This window comes from Symphalangus syndactylus, chromosome 19, assembly GCF_028878055.3.
Source record: "Symphalangus syndactylus isolate Jambi chromosome 19, NHGRI_mSymSyn1-v2.1_pri, whole genome shotgun sequence".
Lineage (NCBI taxonomy): Eukaryota > Metazoa > Chordata > Mammalia > Primates > Hylobatidae > Symphalangus > Symphalangus syndactylus.
Genome location: NC_072434.2, coordinates 24775521 through 24790173, shown reverse-complemented (window position 1 = coordinate 24790173; position 14653 = coordinate 24775521). Strand labels below are relative to the sequence as shown.

The 14653-nt window shown below is 31.8% G+C and overlaps 1 protein-coding gene across 1 annotated transcript in view; it reads left to right on the top strand.

Annotated features, from left to right (window-relative positions):
- Positions 1-14653, top strand: part of NEK7 (NIMA related kinase 7) — an 80934-nt gene that overhangs the window by 36080 nt on the left and 30201 nt on the right. The window contains exons 5-6 of the mRNA XM_055233886.2: positions 6154-6262; positions 7147-7254. Of these exons, the coding sequence (XP_055089861.1) occupies positions 6154-6262; positions 7147-7254 (217 nt within the window). The remainder of the gene's footprint in view (positions 1-6153; positions 6263-7146; positions 7255-14653) is intronic.

Here is a 14653-nt window from a genome sequence, read left to right as displayed (position 1 = left end):
TTGTGTAAGATTGTCATCTATCTTCTATTTCATTTTAGAATTATTCTGAAGTCCTAAGGTTGCAAGTTAGTAGCACTATCTGAAAAAAATACACAGGATTGAATATTATTTTATATATATATAAATTAAAAAATATATTTTATATATATACACACACACATAGATACATTTACTTAGGTACCTATACATAATATATGTACATCTATGTGTCTATATCTGTATAAATTTATGTCTACATATGGTATGTATATGTAGGTGTGTTCTATAGAATTATTTTTTTAAGAGCAATGTTACTGATAAAATATCACTTGGATTTTCCTTGATACTTAAGTAGTTTGAAATCGAAGCAGTATAGAACTTAGAGATTTTAGGAAATTGAACACTTTATACCATGAAATGACCATTATTTAATTCTGTGAGCATAAATAACAGGTGATGTATGAACTTTGAACTCTGTTTGCTTGGAAAAAATTGAAGATAATTTTGAAGGAGCTTATTGCTCCTTACATTTGAAGATGATAGTGATATAAAGCTCCCTTTTGTAAACCATGTAATACCATCATGAGCAGTAATTTTGGTAACTGTAGACACTTAAGGGATACAGACACCATTATGTTAAGCATCTTAATTTCTCTCCTTTAGATTTCAATTGAGATACTTTTAGTGTTCTGCTGTGTTTTCTTTGTTCATTATGAAAATTGAAATATCTCTTCAACTCTCTTACTGTTGTCTAGTATAACATAGCAAGAAAGAATTTATTAAAGAGGGGAATATTTCTGTTTATCTTTGTGACCTTCTGTGCCTCCTTGAAGACTGACTGTTCTTTTTAATCTCACTTTATCTATCACTAGTACTCTGATGCAATAGAGAAAACATTTTAAGTATTTCCAGGTATTTTCTTATCAGTTTTAGTAATGTGGAAACTTCTCTTAAGAATTATTCACATGGCAGCAATGCAGGGACCATTCTTTGTAGTAATCCTGATGCATTCATGTGTTTTTATTGTTGATCTTTTAGTTTTTTAATATTCTAAATAAGTTGCCTTGATATTGATGTACCAGTTTTCAGGAGGCAACTGTTTTGGGGAAGTTTTGTGACTTTATGGGTACTTAGTTTTCTTGTTTGCTAAATAATTTAAGAGGTTTTTTTTTCCCTCAAGGTGTAAATTGCTCAGGAAAAATATTTTCTGTTTCACGTTTTCTACCCTAAGATGAAATATATTTTTGGCTTGCATTAATAACCTGCACAATTTTAACTTTTGGGAATGAATTGATTATATTTATATTCTGTTATAATCTAAAAACAGCTTAGCACTCTTAATAGATTTTCCAACATTACAGGAAAAGACAAAGACTAGTAGACCTTGGATAAGAAGATAAAATGAGATGCTAGTGATAAGTATTCTCAGTGATCTCATGACTGTCAGGCCCATCCTACTTTACACCTTCTAATGTATCTTAAGGTATCTGAATTTTATTGTGTGCCAAGAGAGAAAATACTTATGCACTGTAAATTAGTGTTACATACCAAAATTTTAATTTTATATAATTTCCCACAATTGTGTACAGCAAATATTTGTGAAGCTTAGTTTGTTGGTACCTCATTATGCCTTCCAAAGAAAAATATTTCCATAGAAAGATTAATATGATAAAAATCATACTTAGAACTGTCCATTATACTTCCAGAAGCATCCTATCTTTTTCATCACCCAGTCTCTGTGCATTTAATTATTTGAAATAACCATGACAAAATATAGTCTTATAAAATTGCATTATAATTACAATGCTATGTTTGGGAACTTAACATCTCCTCTGATGGTAAATGTTTGACCTAATTACAAGCTTATAACAAAGAACTGTAACTACTTGTCATCTCATGTTAAGACCTTTTATTGTATTAAATGGACCAATAGGGATCTCTGAGGTTTTTTGTTGTTGCTTTGTTTTTACTAATTGGATATATGAAGGATAAGGCATACCAAGAAACTATTATTTTTAAGTATGAAATGTGCCAAACAGACATTTATTATTTCTGTTTTATTTGAAACTAAGACTGTAGACCCACAGATTATATTTTAGAAGTGGTGGAGACTTCATAGATCATCTCCAAACTCTGTTTATAATAGTGTGAGGGAGCTGAGACCCATCAAGGTTAAATGGCTTGTTCAAGGTCACACAACCAGTTACTGTCAAACCTTATAATCAGGTCTATTATTATAAGATGGATATGGATTGTGTTAGTGGCACATTTAAACATTTGACAACACTCCAAGCAGGAAATGCTTCCTTATATTTAACATAAATCACTTACTTCCTCTTACTAGATACTTGGAAGAAATGGAGAGCAGTTGGTGCTTGTAATTCTAGTTCTCTTATAACTTGATTATTTCTCATCATTTAATTAACATTTTTCCTAATCCTCTTCAAAAACACCTTGCACACCAGGATTGCATTTTTTTTTTTGTTTTTTATTTTTTTAACCACAGCAGTACATTTCTAAAGGATGCTTAGTGTATGATTCCCTGGGTTGGCTACACAATTGCAAGTCCCTTTGTTAAAAATTAAAACTTTTTAAGATGGCAGTAACAGAGCTTTAAACCAAGTGCCAGACCTGCATAACACAGGTTTCCTGCCCACGAAGCTGACCCTGATAGTTCCAGATATTTTGCCTGAAATTTTCTTTCTTAAAGATTAACATGTCAAAAGGTATGCTTAAATGTTTTGATATGCCACAGAGAATAGTAATTTTTTTGTAAAATAAGATCATTTTCTATTCTTTCTCCGTTGATGAGGTTATGCTGGGTAATATCATCGAAGTTCTTCCTGAGCTTTCTTGAGGAAGAATATTAGAATTATAGAACTCAGAAATAAGCAGTGTATATTCTACTTGGAGTTGTAATGTCTAGAATGCAGGAACCAAGCTACCCAATGGAGTTCAAAAATGATACTTAGATATTCAGTGTCCACTATATAATTGGACTTGGTCTTGGTCATTTAATTTGTAGTGGGATGTTTGGAGATTAATAATTTTAAAAAGAGTGTGTCTATTAAGATGTGACTATTTTCCCAAAATCTTTGAAAGGAAACAGCTTGAATCAGCTATAGCCCTTTTTATATTAATATAAATCACTTAGATGGTGATGCAGATGGGTTTTACCAGATATGCTGAATTTCACCTAAGTGAAATGCTGGTAATCTTCTTACATATAAGTCAGAAATAATATAATCTAATGTTTGTATATACATACTTTTATATGTAAATTGATTAGCTTTTTGTCACATCTGATTTTTCTATTTGAATAATATCCAGTATTTATTTGAATAATTTTGATAAAAGTGGAAAAGTTGCTTTTAAAGTAAATAGTATTTGAAAATTTGCATAGAGAAAAGACTAGCCTACTTAAAAAAAAATAAGACTAAACAAAATTATGTCCAAGTGATCAGGTATATCTGGGTGTTTATTTTTGCCTGCCCATAAATTTTTGGATACTTTATTTTCAACTATAAAAAAGTTGCAATTCTATTTCATAGCATAAATATTGTAAAAGCGCCCTGTCACATATTCTTTCATTTTCTTATAAATATTTATATTGATACCAACTTTCAGATATATTGGTTACATTATTTATTGCTATATTAAAAACTTACTATGTAACAAATATATGTACATTTTTACTTTTTACATGTTGGCATTAGATTTTTTTTTTAATCAGAGCTAAACATTTATATAGGGCTGCCTTTTTTCAAGGGAAACAGGATTTTCAAACAATAATGCTCTTTGGCTAGATAATTAACTTTTAAAAAGATATGTGTTTATTAGAATAAATTTTAAGAGAAGGTTGTTCTTTCTTTTTTAAAAAATTCTTTGGCTTTATGGAAGTTCCTGCTTTGTAGTGCTAATATACATTTTACCCATAGTAAAAAGAATTCGAATTTTCATTGCCTTTTTGCTGTTCATCCTCTTTTAAGAGATAGCCAACAGTGCCACCATCAGAACAGACAGCCTCTTCTCATTTTAAGTGTTGGTTTTCTCAAAAAACAAACAAACAAAAAAAAATAAAACCCAAAAAACCCTGTACTTAAGGAATGGTTTAAAAACCACATATGTTTAAATGGACACATTAAAAATAATGAGAGATACTAATGGCATAATGAAACTGCCTTTATTTTATGAAAAAATCAAATTCATGTTATTCTTCAAAGGCCTATAACTAATTTGGATACTTAACTCTTAGAACAGGTCATTCTGAGTAGTATTATATTGAATTCAGCTTATTGTCATCAGGTTTAACTTGTAAGTTACAGTCTCAAAGAATACAAAAACATGAAAATAATCAGATTATCTTGGTCCGGTAACATCTTCCCTATTGTGCAATTTGGGGGCAATTTTTAAATTATGCCTTTTCTTCTAGATTTGATTTCTTTTTTATAATGGTATTTAAAAAGTAAACTGCCAACTACATTATGATGATTTCAAAATCTGTATTAAAGCATAAAACTTTGTTTTCATGGTCTGATATGCACATGAATATGGTATATTTATTTTTGAATGAAAAGAAACCTGGTCTCCATCTTCCTGTTGACATCAAACAGTCCTCTGATATGCGAATACAGCATCAGGGAGAGCACATATACAGGGTTTATTTGGACTCATTCCAAGTCTGAAAGAAAATTATGTGTAAAGAACTGATTTTGTAGCATTGCCCCCTTTGAATGAAAACTGATGTTGACACAGTCTGCAATTAAGAAGACTTAGTATTGAAACATGATATGGGAGGTTTCTAACATTTTAGTAAGACCTTGATTTGCTTTTTAATTACCTGGTCATCTAATTGTTATTTATTCTTTGGGATGTAATGTTACTGATATAATAGCTATTGAAATTGCTAATACATTTTATTTCTGTAGTATGTGTTATAAGAAAGATTAACCTAAGATGATTAGCTTTTCCTTAAAGATTTATCCTTTGGTACATACCTCGAGTACATATGAGACAGTAGATATAATTTTTTGCTAAGTATGATGTAGGGAAATCAGCAGATTTCCTTGTACTGTTTTTCCATTCAGCCTGCCCTCAGCTGGTCACACTGAAAGGTAGCTGTTTTAGAATTTTCTCAAGTATAGTTCCTCCATATTCAATAACAAAAAATCAATTTAGTTGGACTTCTCAAAATATCTTTGGATAAATTGCATTAAAATACATATTTAAATTTTAATATCTATATATATTTTAAAACAGTTAAAATTATTAGAAAATTTTATGGAAACCTATTAAAATGAAATATTCATGTTGGTCACTTATAAGTATTGTTAAGTGGGGAACCAGTTGCATTTTGTTTTTGAAAAATAATTTTTATGTGTTGAATCTTTGTAAGTCTTATGAAGCTAAGAACTTTGTCCTTGAAGTAGTATATTATTAGTATAGTCTTCTAGCAGATTTGTTGTAGAAAAAAATGAGCATAAATAAGTACCTCTGGTTTTACAATTATTGTAGTATTTGCCCTCTTATGTGCAAGGACCCCTCTCCTAAGTAGCCTATTGGTGCTGTCAGCTTTTTGCCTGGGCATTCCTGTAAGGTTTTTCTTCCATGGAGTTTATTTTCATTCATTCAAAGCAAAGTACAAGTTTGAGTTGCATTGTGCAGTAGAAATATTCATGAAAACTTCCTACATAAATTCCTTTTATTTATTTAATTTTTAATAAATTGTGATTATTTCAAATCACCAGGGTGGTTCAATGTTTAAAAGGAATTTTGTAGTGAAACCTTCTGCCAGGAGAAGAATTGTCTTTTAATGAACATAATTACCTACAGGTATCTAGACTTTTTTATTCTGGCTCTTCTTAAAATCAAATTTGACATCTTCCTTTTAAGACAAGAAATTGTTTTATATAGATGTTAATTTTTTGAAATAGTGGGACATCACAAAAACGTACTGTTACACAGTTTCCGCTACCCTTAGTTATAATAGGAAAGAACTTAAGCCATTATGTCAGATAAAATTCTTGGAATCATTTCAGTATAAAGATCATATGCTTTTTAGTTGATAATGGTAGATAAAATTAGGTGTTTTTCTGACTTATGGATTTTTGCTTATCAGAATCCAGTCTTGAGAAATTTTAGTTTTTATAATTCTTATTTTTAATTTTCAAAAAGCATTTTAAGAAGCAAAAGAGGCTAATTCCTGAAAGAACTGTTTGGAAGTACTTTGTTCAGCTTTGCAGTGCATTGGAACACATGCATTCTCGAAGAGTCATGCATAGAGGTAAGATAAAATCATTAAGAACTTTTAATCTTGTTTTAAATGATGTTAAGTTCTTCAAAGTAAATGTCTTCAAGTCAGTACATAATACCATACTTTTTCAGGTAATTATTTTCAAATTATAATTATGCTAGAATGTTAAACCTTTAAATAAAGCACTACTTGGTTTTAAATAAGAATGTAAATTAATCTTCTGCTTGACTCTTTTGAGCATCTTACTAACCAGTAAGATGCTGTTGGTAAAGACAAGACAGCAATCAAATATATATAAGGAAGAGTTTTTTGTTTCTTCAAATAAACAATGTATATCATAACCACTTAGATTTTTAATATTCAGTATTAGCTAAGCATTCTTTTCAGTCAAGTGGTTGAGCAGAGTGTGTTAATGTTACATCAGTAAGTAATTGATCCACTGATACTGAAGTGTGAAAAATTTCAATACATTTATGCAATTAAGATTTTTAAAGCCATCTAAGTAAATAATTATGTGCCTTATAGTGTTGTCGTGGTTTTATATTTTATGCAAATCTACCAGTAAGTTAATTTTTAGTAAGATATTTTATTTAAAAATTGATATCAAAAGGACACGTGTATTTTGTGGTTTGAATTTCACATGTTTTTTGAAAATGGAAAACAAAATGCATTTGAAATAGAAATTAATAATCATGTTCATCATGCTACATTGATGATTAGCTGTCTATCAGAGAATCGAGAACTTCTAGGTATTAGGATATATCGGAATTATTCAAAATAAACTAATTGATTCATAATTCAAACTTTCATGATTAAAATAAATTTGAAATTCTATCATGAAAAGTAGTTCTTAATTCCTTTAAAATTTCTAAAATATCTGTCATCTTTTGCCTGATCCCTTCATTTATTCACAGATATAAAACCAGCTAATGTGTTCATTACAGCCACTGGGGTGGTGAAACTTGGAGATCTTGGGCTTGGCCGGTTTTTCAGCTCAAAAACCACAGCTGCACATTCTTTAGGTAAGAGACACAATATAATTTCATTCAGTTACTTTGTGTATGTGTGATTAAAAGATAAGAGGTGTACCAATTACATGCCAGCTCTTACATTCTTAATAAAACTATTTTAAAAATCACCAGGTCCTGAACAGATGCCTGCAACTCTCTATTAGGTATCAGGTTTCCTCTAATACGACAGTTGGATACTTCAGTTAACTTGACCTCGGGCAGATACTAAGTTAAAAAAAAAAATGCTGATAAATCTGGTTTAACTATTGCCATAGGAAAGTCCTTTTATTCTACATTTAATAATAGATAATATGGTGATTAAGCTGTCTCTTGGAAGAAGACTTCACCTGACCATTTAAAAATACAATAGTAGTTTGTAAATTTTTATTTATTAAAATAATGTATATGGTTGTGAGTGTTGTTGTTTAGAATTAATAGAAATTACTAAAAGAGATAATTTTTAAATTGAGTAACTTAAAAGGAGTGATAGGGCTTATCTTAAAACTCCTCAAATCATATATTCTCCTTGTAAATACAGGACTTAGATCAAATGGAGACAATCAGAATTAAGTAAAAGTTATGTTAAAAATAAGTTGGCTTTAATTTAATGGTGCTCACCTTTGGTGTCATAATTTCATTGAAAGCAATTTTTTTTTATAAAATTGTTTTGAGATATGAAATAAAAACCTTTTAAATGGCCTGATGAGGAATAAATGAGTTATACTAAATAACAAAGTAGTAAAATGAGCATCTGAATTAGTTGACTAGAGTTTTTAAGTTTTTCTAGCTTTGTTACCTAAGGTTCTGTGTGGCCTTGAACCTGTCATCGAATTTTTCTATATTTCTAAAACAGTACCTAAAACGTAAGTAGGTACTCAATTAATATTTGCTGAATTACAAAATATTGTATCCTAATTTCAAGAGTGTTAGAAAGATAATGCTTTGCATTTTTAACAGGATTTCAATTTTGTCAAGTATTTTGAGAAAATGAGATTTCACAGTGATGCTGAATAACAGTTTTTTCTCCTTTCACTTCACATTTATTTTCATAGAGCATTGTAATTTTTCCTGAATAAAGAAATTTGACATGAAATTCCATAAGAAATGCATAAGTTTGCCCAGCACTTTAATAAAGTTTTATTGGGGAAGTTACAATACGTGCAATACAAAGAGTGGAGGAGTTCTACAGAGAAAACCTTGGACTGTTCTAAGCCAGTGCCATTTATCACTAGTAGATAACATGTTTTCGCTTTATATTACTCATCTGAATAGAAGAATGTCATAAAAGCATTCTGTCACTAGTTTAGTTAGAAATGCCGGGCTACAATTACACACACACACCTGCACATGCCCATGCTCATGCACACACGTGTGTTGTTTACATGCTGCTTTGCAGACCGTCTCTGAGCCTGCTGTAGTCATCCAGTCCGAAGGATCCAGCATTATCATATGAAACTCACTTCTTAACCGTTTTGTTTGGTTTGCCTGATACTGCCTCTTGTAAAAGTTCTAAACAGAATTTAAGAGCATATATGCATCTCCAAATTGAGGTGATATGCTAGTAGAAATTATAGAGTAAAATTAATTTTAAAAGATTTAATAATTCATTATGAATTTCTCATACCAAGTTGTATCAAAATCAACTCACCTAGGGTCATGTAATTATATATATGTAATATATATACATTATGTATATTTATATAATATATAGTTATATATATATAATGTGTATATATATACACATTATAAATAAACATATGCTCATGCCCATAATTACTAAGCATTCTAAGACATACCTGAAATACAGCAGTGAAAAAATAGAAACGAGGCTGTTTTCTTAATGGATGAATCATAGAATATAATTTTTTTCACAAGTATTTTTTGTTTTACATATTATTTTGAGAAAAAATATATCCTTAAAATAAGAAAATTTCCTTTATCCCTTCTTGTCTTCTCTGTGAAGACAAGAACTGAAGATTTTGATTGTTTAAAACTAAAGTTCACCAAGCATAGTGCATTGAATACAAATAATTAAAATTTGGACTCTAGTGTACTAAGGCTCTTTGGACCCCATAAAAATCCTACTTAGAAGAATCAAGAAAAATTCTCTGCTAACATACAATATATATAAAATAGCAATGATAGAAATCCTGAGAGACATTCTTGATGACAAATTGACCCTAATTTTTACTTTTGGAAAAGTGTTACTCTGCTATGTTGTCATATATTTTTAAGAGCAAATTTAAGTTTTCTTCTCAGAGTCGGCACTGAAAAGTAATTGAAAACGTGGTGACCTATGCAAATTTATTTTGCTTATAGAAAACACAATAGAACCATAGATTTTATTGTATGTTGATTCATTTTTTAATTTTACTGAGGTTACAATCTATAGGTCATGATTCATCCATAGAGCAGGTATAAATTTCAGTGAAACTATAAATAAATGAAATCTCTATGTAGTTCATAAAGAAAACTCTGAGTAAGTTTACTTTAATCAAAGTTTGTACTGGAGCCAAATTTCTTTTAACTTTGGAAAGGAGGTATTTTCAGGAATTTAATTTTAAAATGTGAAGATATATAGGATTTTAAAAACGTCTTATGCATTTAAATTTTCAAAATACATTTTTGTTGAAAAACCAAGATACGATTTTAACTTATTTTAATTCATTAATAGGATTGTGCACTTCCAAAACTATTTTGTATTTAACAGTCCTTAAGAGATTGGCAAGTCTTTGCATTTTCAATTGTCAATTCATTTTGTGTCTCTTATTTGTATCTTTTCATTCCATAATAAATCAACATACAATAAAACCTGTAGTTCTGTCTTCTGTAGCAAATAAAGTTGTATAGGTGGCCACATTTCCAATTAGTTTTCAGAACCAATTCTTAAAAGTATGACAACATAGCATAGTAGTAATTCCTTTAATATAGATTGAAAATTACAAATACTAAATCTGATATTGCTGCATGTTCAAACTATGTTCAGATCTTCAAAACAGAAAAATATCCTAACAGGTCTTCACTTGTTTTTCTGCTTCCTCCCTGCTACCACCACATACATCGTCTCAAAATATCTCTATTTTCTGTTCCCTCATCCTTACTCGATAATTACTTCACATTTGGACTAGGAGATCACCCTCTTTTGTTTCTGATATTTTTCTTCATAACCCATTCTGTATGTTTCCACTAGAGTTATCTTCCTCAAAGACAGTATCTGATTGTGTTACTTTCCTCAAAATCCTCCTTGGTTCCTTGTTGCCTGAAGAATGTCATGCAAGGTCCTTGGCCTGGCATTCAGCGCCCTTTACAGTTTGGTTTCCTCTAATTTTCCACTCTGATTATTGACTGACTGTATCTCCCCAGTTTATGATGTGCCAGCCATGTTTTTCCTCTTGCTTTCTTGTGAACATGAGAAAAGCATGATGCTTTGGGAAGAATGAACACTTGGGATTTGCATGCTCTGTAGGACCTTTATCAAGCCATGTACTAACTTTTCTAAAACTCAGTGTCTGGATTTATAAAACTAGAAATGCTGGTAATAACCATCCTATGTTGTCCCTTAACTCCTGAACAGTCCCTGACCAAATAATATAATGAATGCAAGTGTTTTCTTAACACTGTAATGAACTGTATAAATGTTCAATTGCTTATGGTGGTGGTGAAGTGATGAAGATGCAGAGAAAGAAAGGGGGAAGTGGAGAAGGAGTTCTCCAGGTACAATTTATTCTGCCTGAACTGATTGATTCAAAAAATAGTTTTCATACCTGTTATATGCAGGTGCTATTCTAGAGACAAGGAATGTAGCCTGAGCAAGAGAAGTCCGTGTCCTCAGGGAGCTTACCTTGTGGTGGGAGGAAATAGATAATAAAGCAAACAAAAAACTAGGATGAATTATTAGTGGTATGACAGAAAATGGCCAGTTGGGGAACTAATTTGGAGAGAGTGAGGTGGGGCAAGTCCCCTCTGAGAAGGTGATACCTAAACTGAGATGTAAAGGATGTAAAAGGGGCAGCTATGAAATAATGTCCCAGGTAGACTGAAGAGCATTTCATACAAAAGGTGGATACAGGATAAGCTCTGTCTGCTGGAACTGAGTGAAGAAAAGACAGGGCTGGATGTAGGAACAATTCACGTTTTATTCTAAGTGCAGTGGCAAGCTTTCCCAAGGTTAAATGTAATGAGGAGAGCGTTGTGATCTGGGTTGAAGGCAGCAGCCACGAACCTCCTTCGTTCTTCTTTGGGCTAAGCATGCCCAGGGTAGTCTCCTATCTTCAGGATCTTCTGTGTCCTGCGAGTCTGCATCTTTTCCTCTCAGAGTACCCTTAGTATGTGCTACCCAGAACTGAACAGAGTACACCACGCTGGAACTCATTAGCCCATAGAACAGAATGTTTACACTGCCTGTGATCTGTGATCTAAACAGTTGTTTGGGTTTTTTTTGGTCTCCTTATCCTCCTCCCACCTTCACTTTTATTTTTACACGAGGTTATGTTAGGGAAGATTTTCATTTGTTGTTTTTGTATTAATTTGGATGGAGGTGTGGCTAGGGAGACTAATTGTAGGATATTTTATATATATATACATATATAGTATATAGTATATATATGTATATATATATATACACTTATGAATTTTGCCTTATTATTTGTCAATCTTATAAAAATATATGTTAAGAAACTTATTATCTATAGCTACATCTTTAAAATTTATGGTGAGGGCACAACTTTCTTAAGCTTTCTAATAGTGTGGGTCAGTGGCTTTCAAATTTCTTGACAATTATGCAACTGCATTACATTCTGATATTGTCTGTTCTATTTTATTTCACTAGAAATCACACTGGTTACAGCCCACTAAATTGATTTCACAACTCATCAATGGGTTGTATGACCCACAATTTGGAAAACATTGGTCTAGGTCTGCAGCGCCTTCATGCTGTTTCATTTACTTAAATGCTAATTCCCATTTTCTACCTACTTTTGGATGTTCTCCAGACTTGTTATCTGGCCAGTTGAATTGGTCAATCATAAATTACTCATTTACACAGCTCCTTGTGCTTCTGGAGGGGTATAATAACATTTATCATAGTTCTTTACAGTTTGCAAATCATTCAACTCTCTAAAATCTTTACACATACATGTGAACTATGCACATGAGCTGTTTGTATTCTAAAGTTGAAAAAACGAAGCAGAGAAAGGTAAACAGCTAGAAGATAGTGAGTAGGTCTGTGGCTTCCTAGTCTGGGTTTACTCTCACATGCAGTCTGTTTTTTCATTATGTCAGTTCCTTGTGACATTTTTTCTTTCTTTTTACTGTTTTCTGATTTGTTGTTATTAGATCTAGAAATACTATATTCGGCTTTGCTACATTGCTTAGGAGCCTACATATGAAGACATAGTTTGCTTTCTCTCCTAGAATTGACTACTCTTGCTGCTCCAAGATTCAGAAGTAAACAGGAAATAGGCCTCTAGGATATCAAAATCTGTCTTCATGGCCATCTGTCCACCCTTAACTTTAGCTGATATTTCTAAAGAACTGGCTATTTTATACTGAAAGCTAAAATTTCACCAAAACTTGTGAAATTGGAACACAGCAATCAAGTAATAAATTTTCTCATATCATAAGAGGCAGAATATACTTTTGGTATATTTCTATTTCTTAACTTACTATGAGGTCTCCTTTCAGCAAATATAAACATCCTGACCCAGAGGCAGCTTACTAAGAAATTAAGTATCTTAATCATTGAATATTTAAACATATAAACAGAATACCAGAACCATTTTATATATTCCAAATATATACTATTTCTAGGCAAATCATATCAAACTTCCCTTATTTCCTATAATAGTGACCCAGGAGAATCCTCTATTGCTACTAAATATTAACAATAACAGCAGTGGCAATGAATACGAGTACTGCATAGCATTTAAAAATTTCTGAGCATTTTAAAGCACGTTTTCTCCTCTGTTCCTCAGTGTTGTGGGTACAGTAAGTGTTACAGATGAGAAAACTGAGATCACTCTATTTAAAACTGAACCTGACTGCCCCCACTTCACTCCCACTCCATCCCTAGAACTCCTAAACCTTACCCTGTTTTATTTTTTATTTTTTCCTTAGGACTTAGTATCTTGACATGCCGTGTAATTTACTTATTATGCTTTGTATGTATTGTCTCTCCCAGCTAAATGTAAGCTTTATGAGGACAGAGATCTTTGTGTATTTGGTTCCCTTATGTATCCTAGATACCTAGAAGAGGGGATTGCTCATAATAGATATTCAATAAATATTGATTAAATGAATGAAGCTTAGAGACAGACTACACACATAAAGGGTGAATTTGACTAAGTATATCAGTAAGTATAGGTTAGATTATGCTGCAAGAAGAAACAATACAAAAAAGCTTCAATTGCTTAGCAATGAAGTATGTTCTAACCTTTTGTCACCCACAGTGAGTTGTAGACCTTTGTTGGTCTTTAAGGTAGCTGACGTCCCTTCATGTGGTGACTTGGCATTCCAGGCAGCTTCAGTCTTGTGTTATCTTCATATCGACATACGTTTTTGTGATCCCATGAGGGGAAGAGAGCATGGAGAATCACTTACTGGCTCTTAATTAAGCCCTTCTGCTTGAATGTAACACAGATTACTTCCATTCACATTTCATTGGCCAAAACAGATCTCATGGCAATGAGTACTTCAAAGGGACAGGGAAATGTAATTCTGCTATTTGTTCAGGAAGAGGAGAATCAGAAATAATGAATATGAGTATTGTCCATGGCTTTGAGATAGAGGAAAAATACCTAATTTCGATTTTTAAAAAAATACTGCTTGTATCCTTTTCCTACTTGTTTATTTTTGTGACATATTTGTAGCTATTGCAACCAAAGGGTAATTAACTCTCTTAATGGGAATGGGTGGTAGTGGTGAATAAAGCGTGAGCCATTAGGAAATTTACATCTTTCTAAATTGGAAAATTCTAAGCAGAGATATTATCTTTAAATCCAGAAAGATTCATGAGGTTCACTGGAGTATTGATCCCTGGTGACTTTTCTCTGGATCAATAAATCTGCAGTTATCCCTGCTGGACTTGCTTTTGATAAGAGCTTATTTTGGTCAATTTAAAACATTTATAATAAAAAATAGTTACTTATCAAGCTTTAAATACTCATATGGACTAAGTGTCATGTAGCACATTAACTGATTTCTATTCTGCATCTCTTTGAGATAGGTATGATTATCAAGTTTAGATTTCTGTCAGTTAGTGACCAAGCCAGAGTTCATTAAATTACAAAGGACCATAATTTTAACCTTTATACATTGCGTTATTAACCGTATTATTATTCTTTTGGCGAATGTATTGGCTTCTCCTGCTCCGTCACCCCTGACAATAAAAAATACCATCCCAAAATGATCCAGT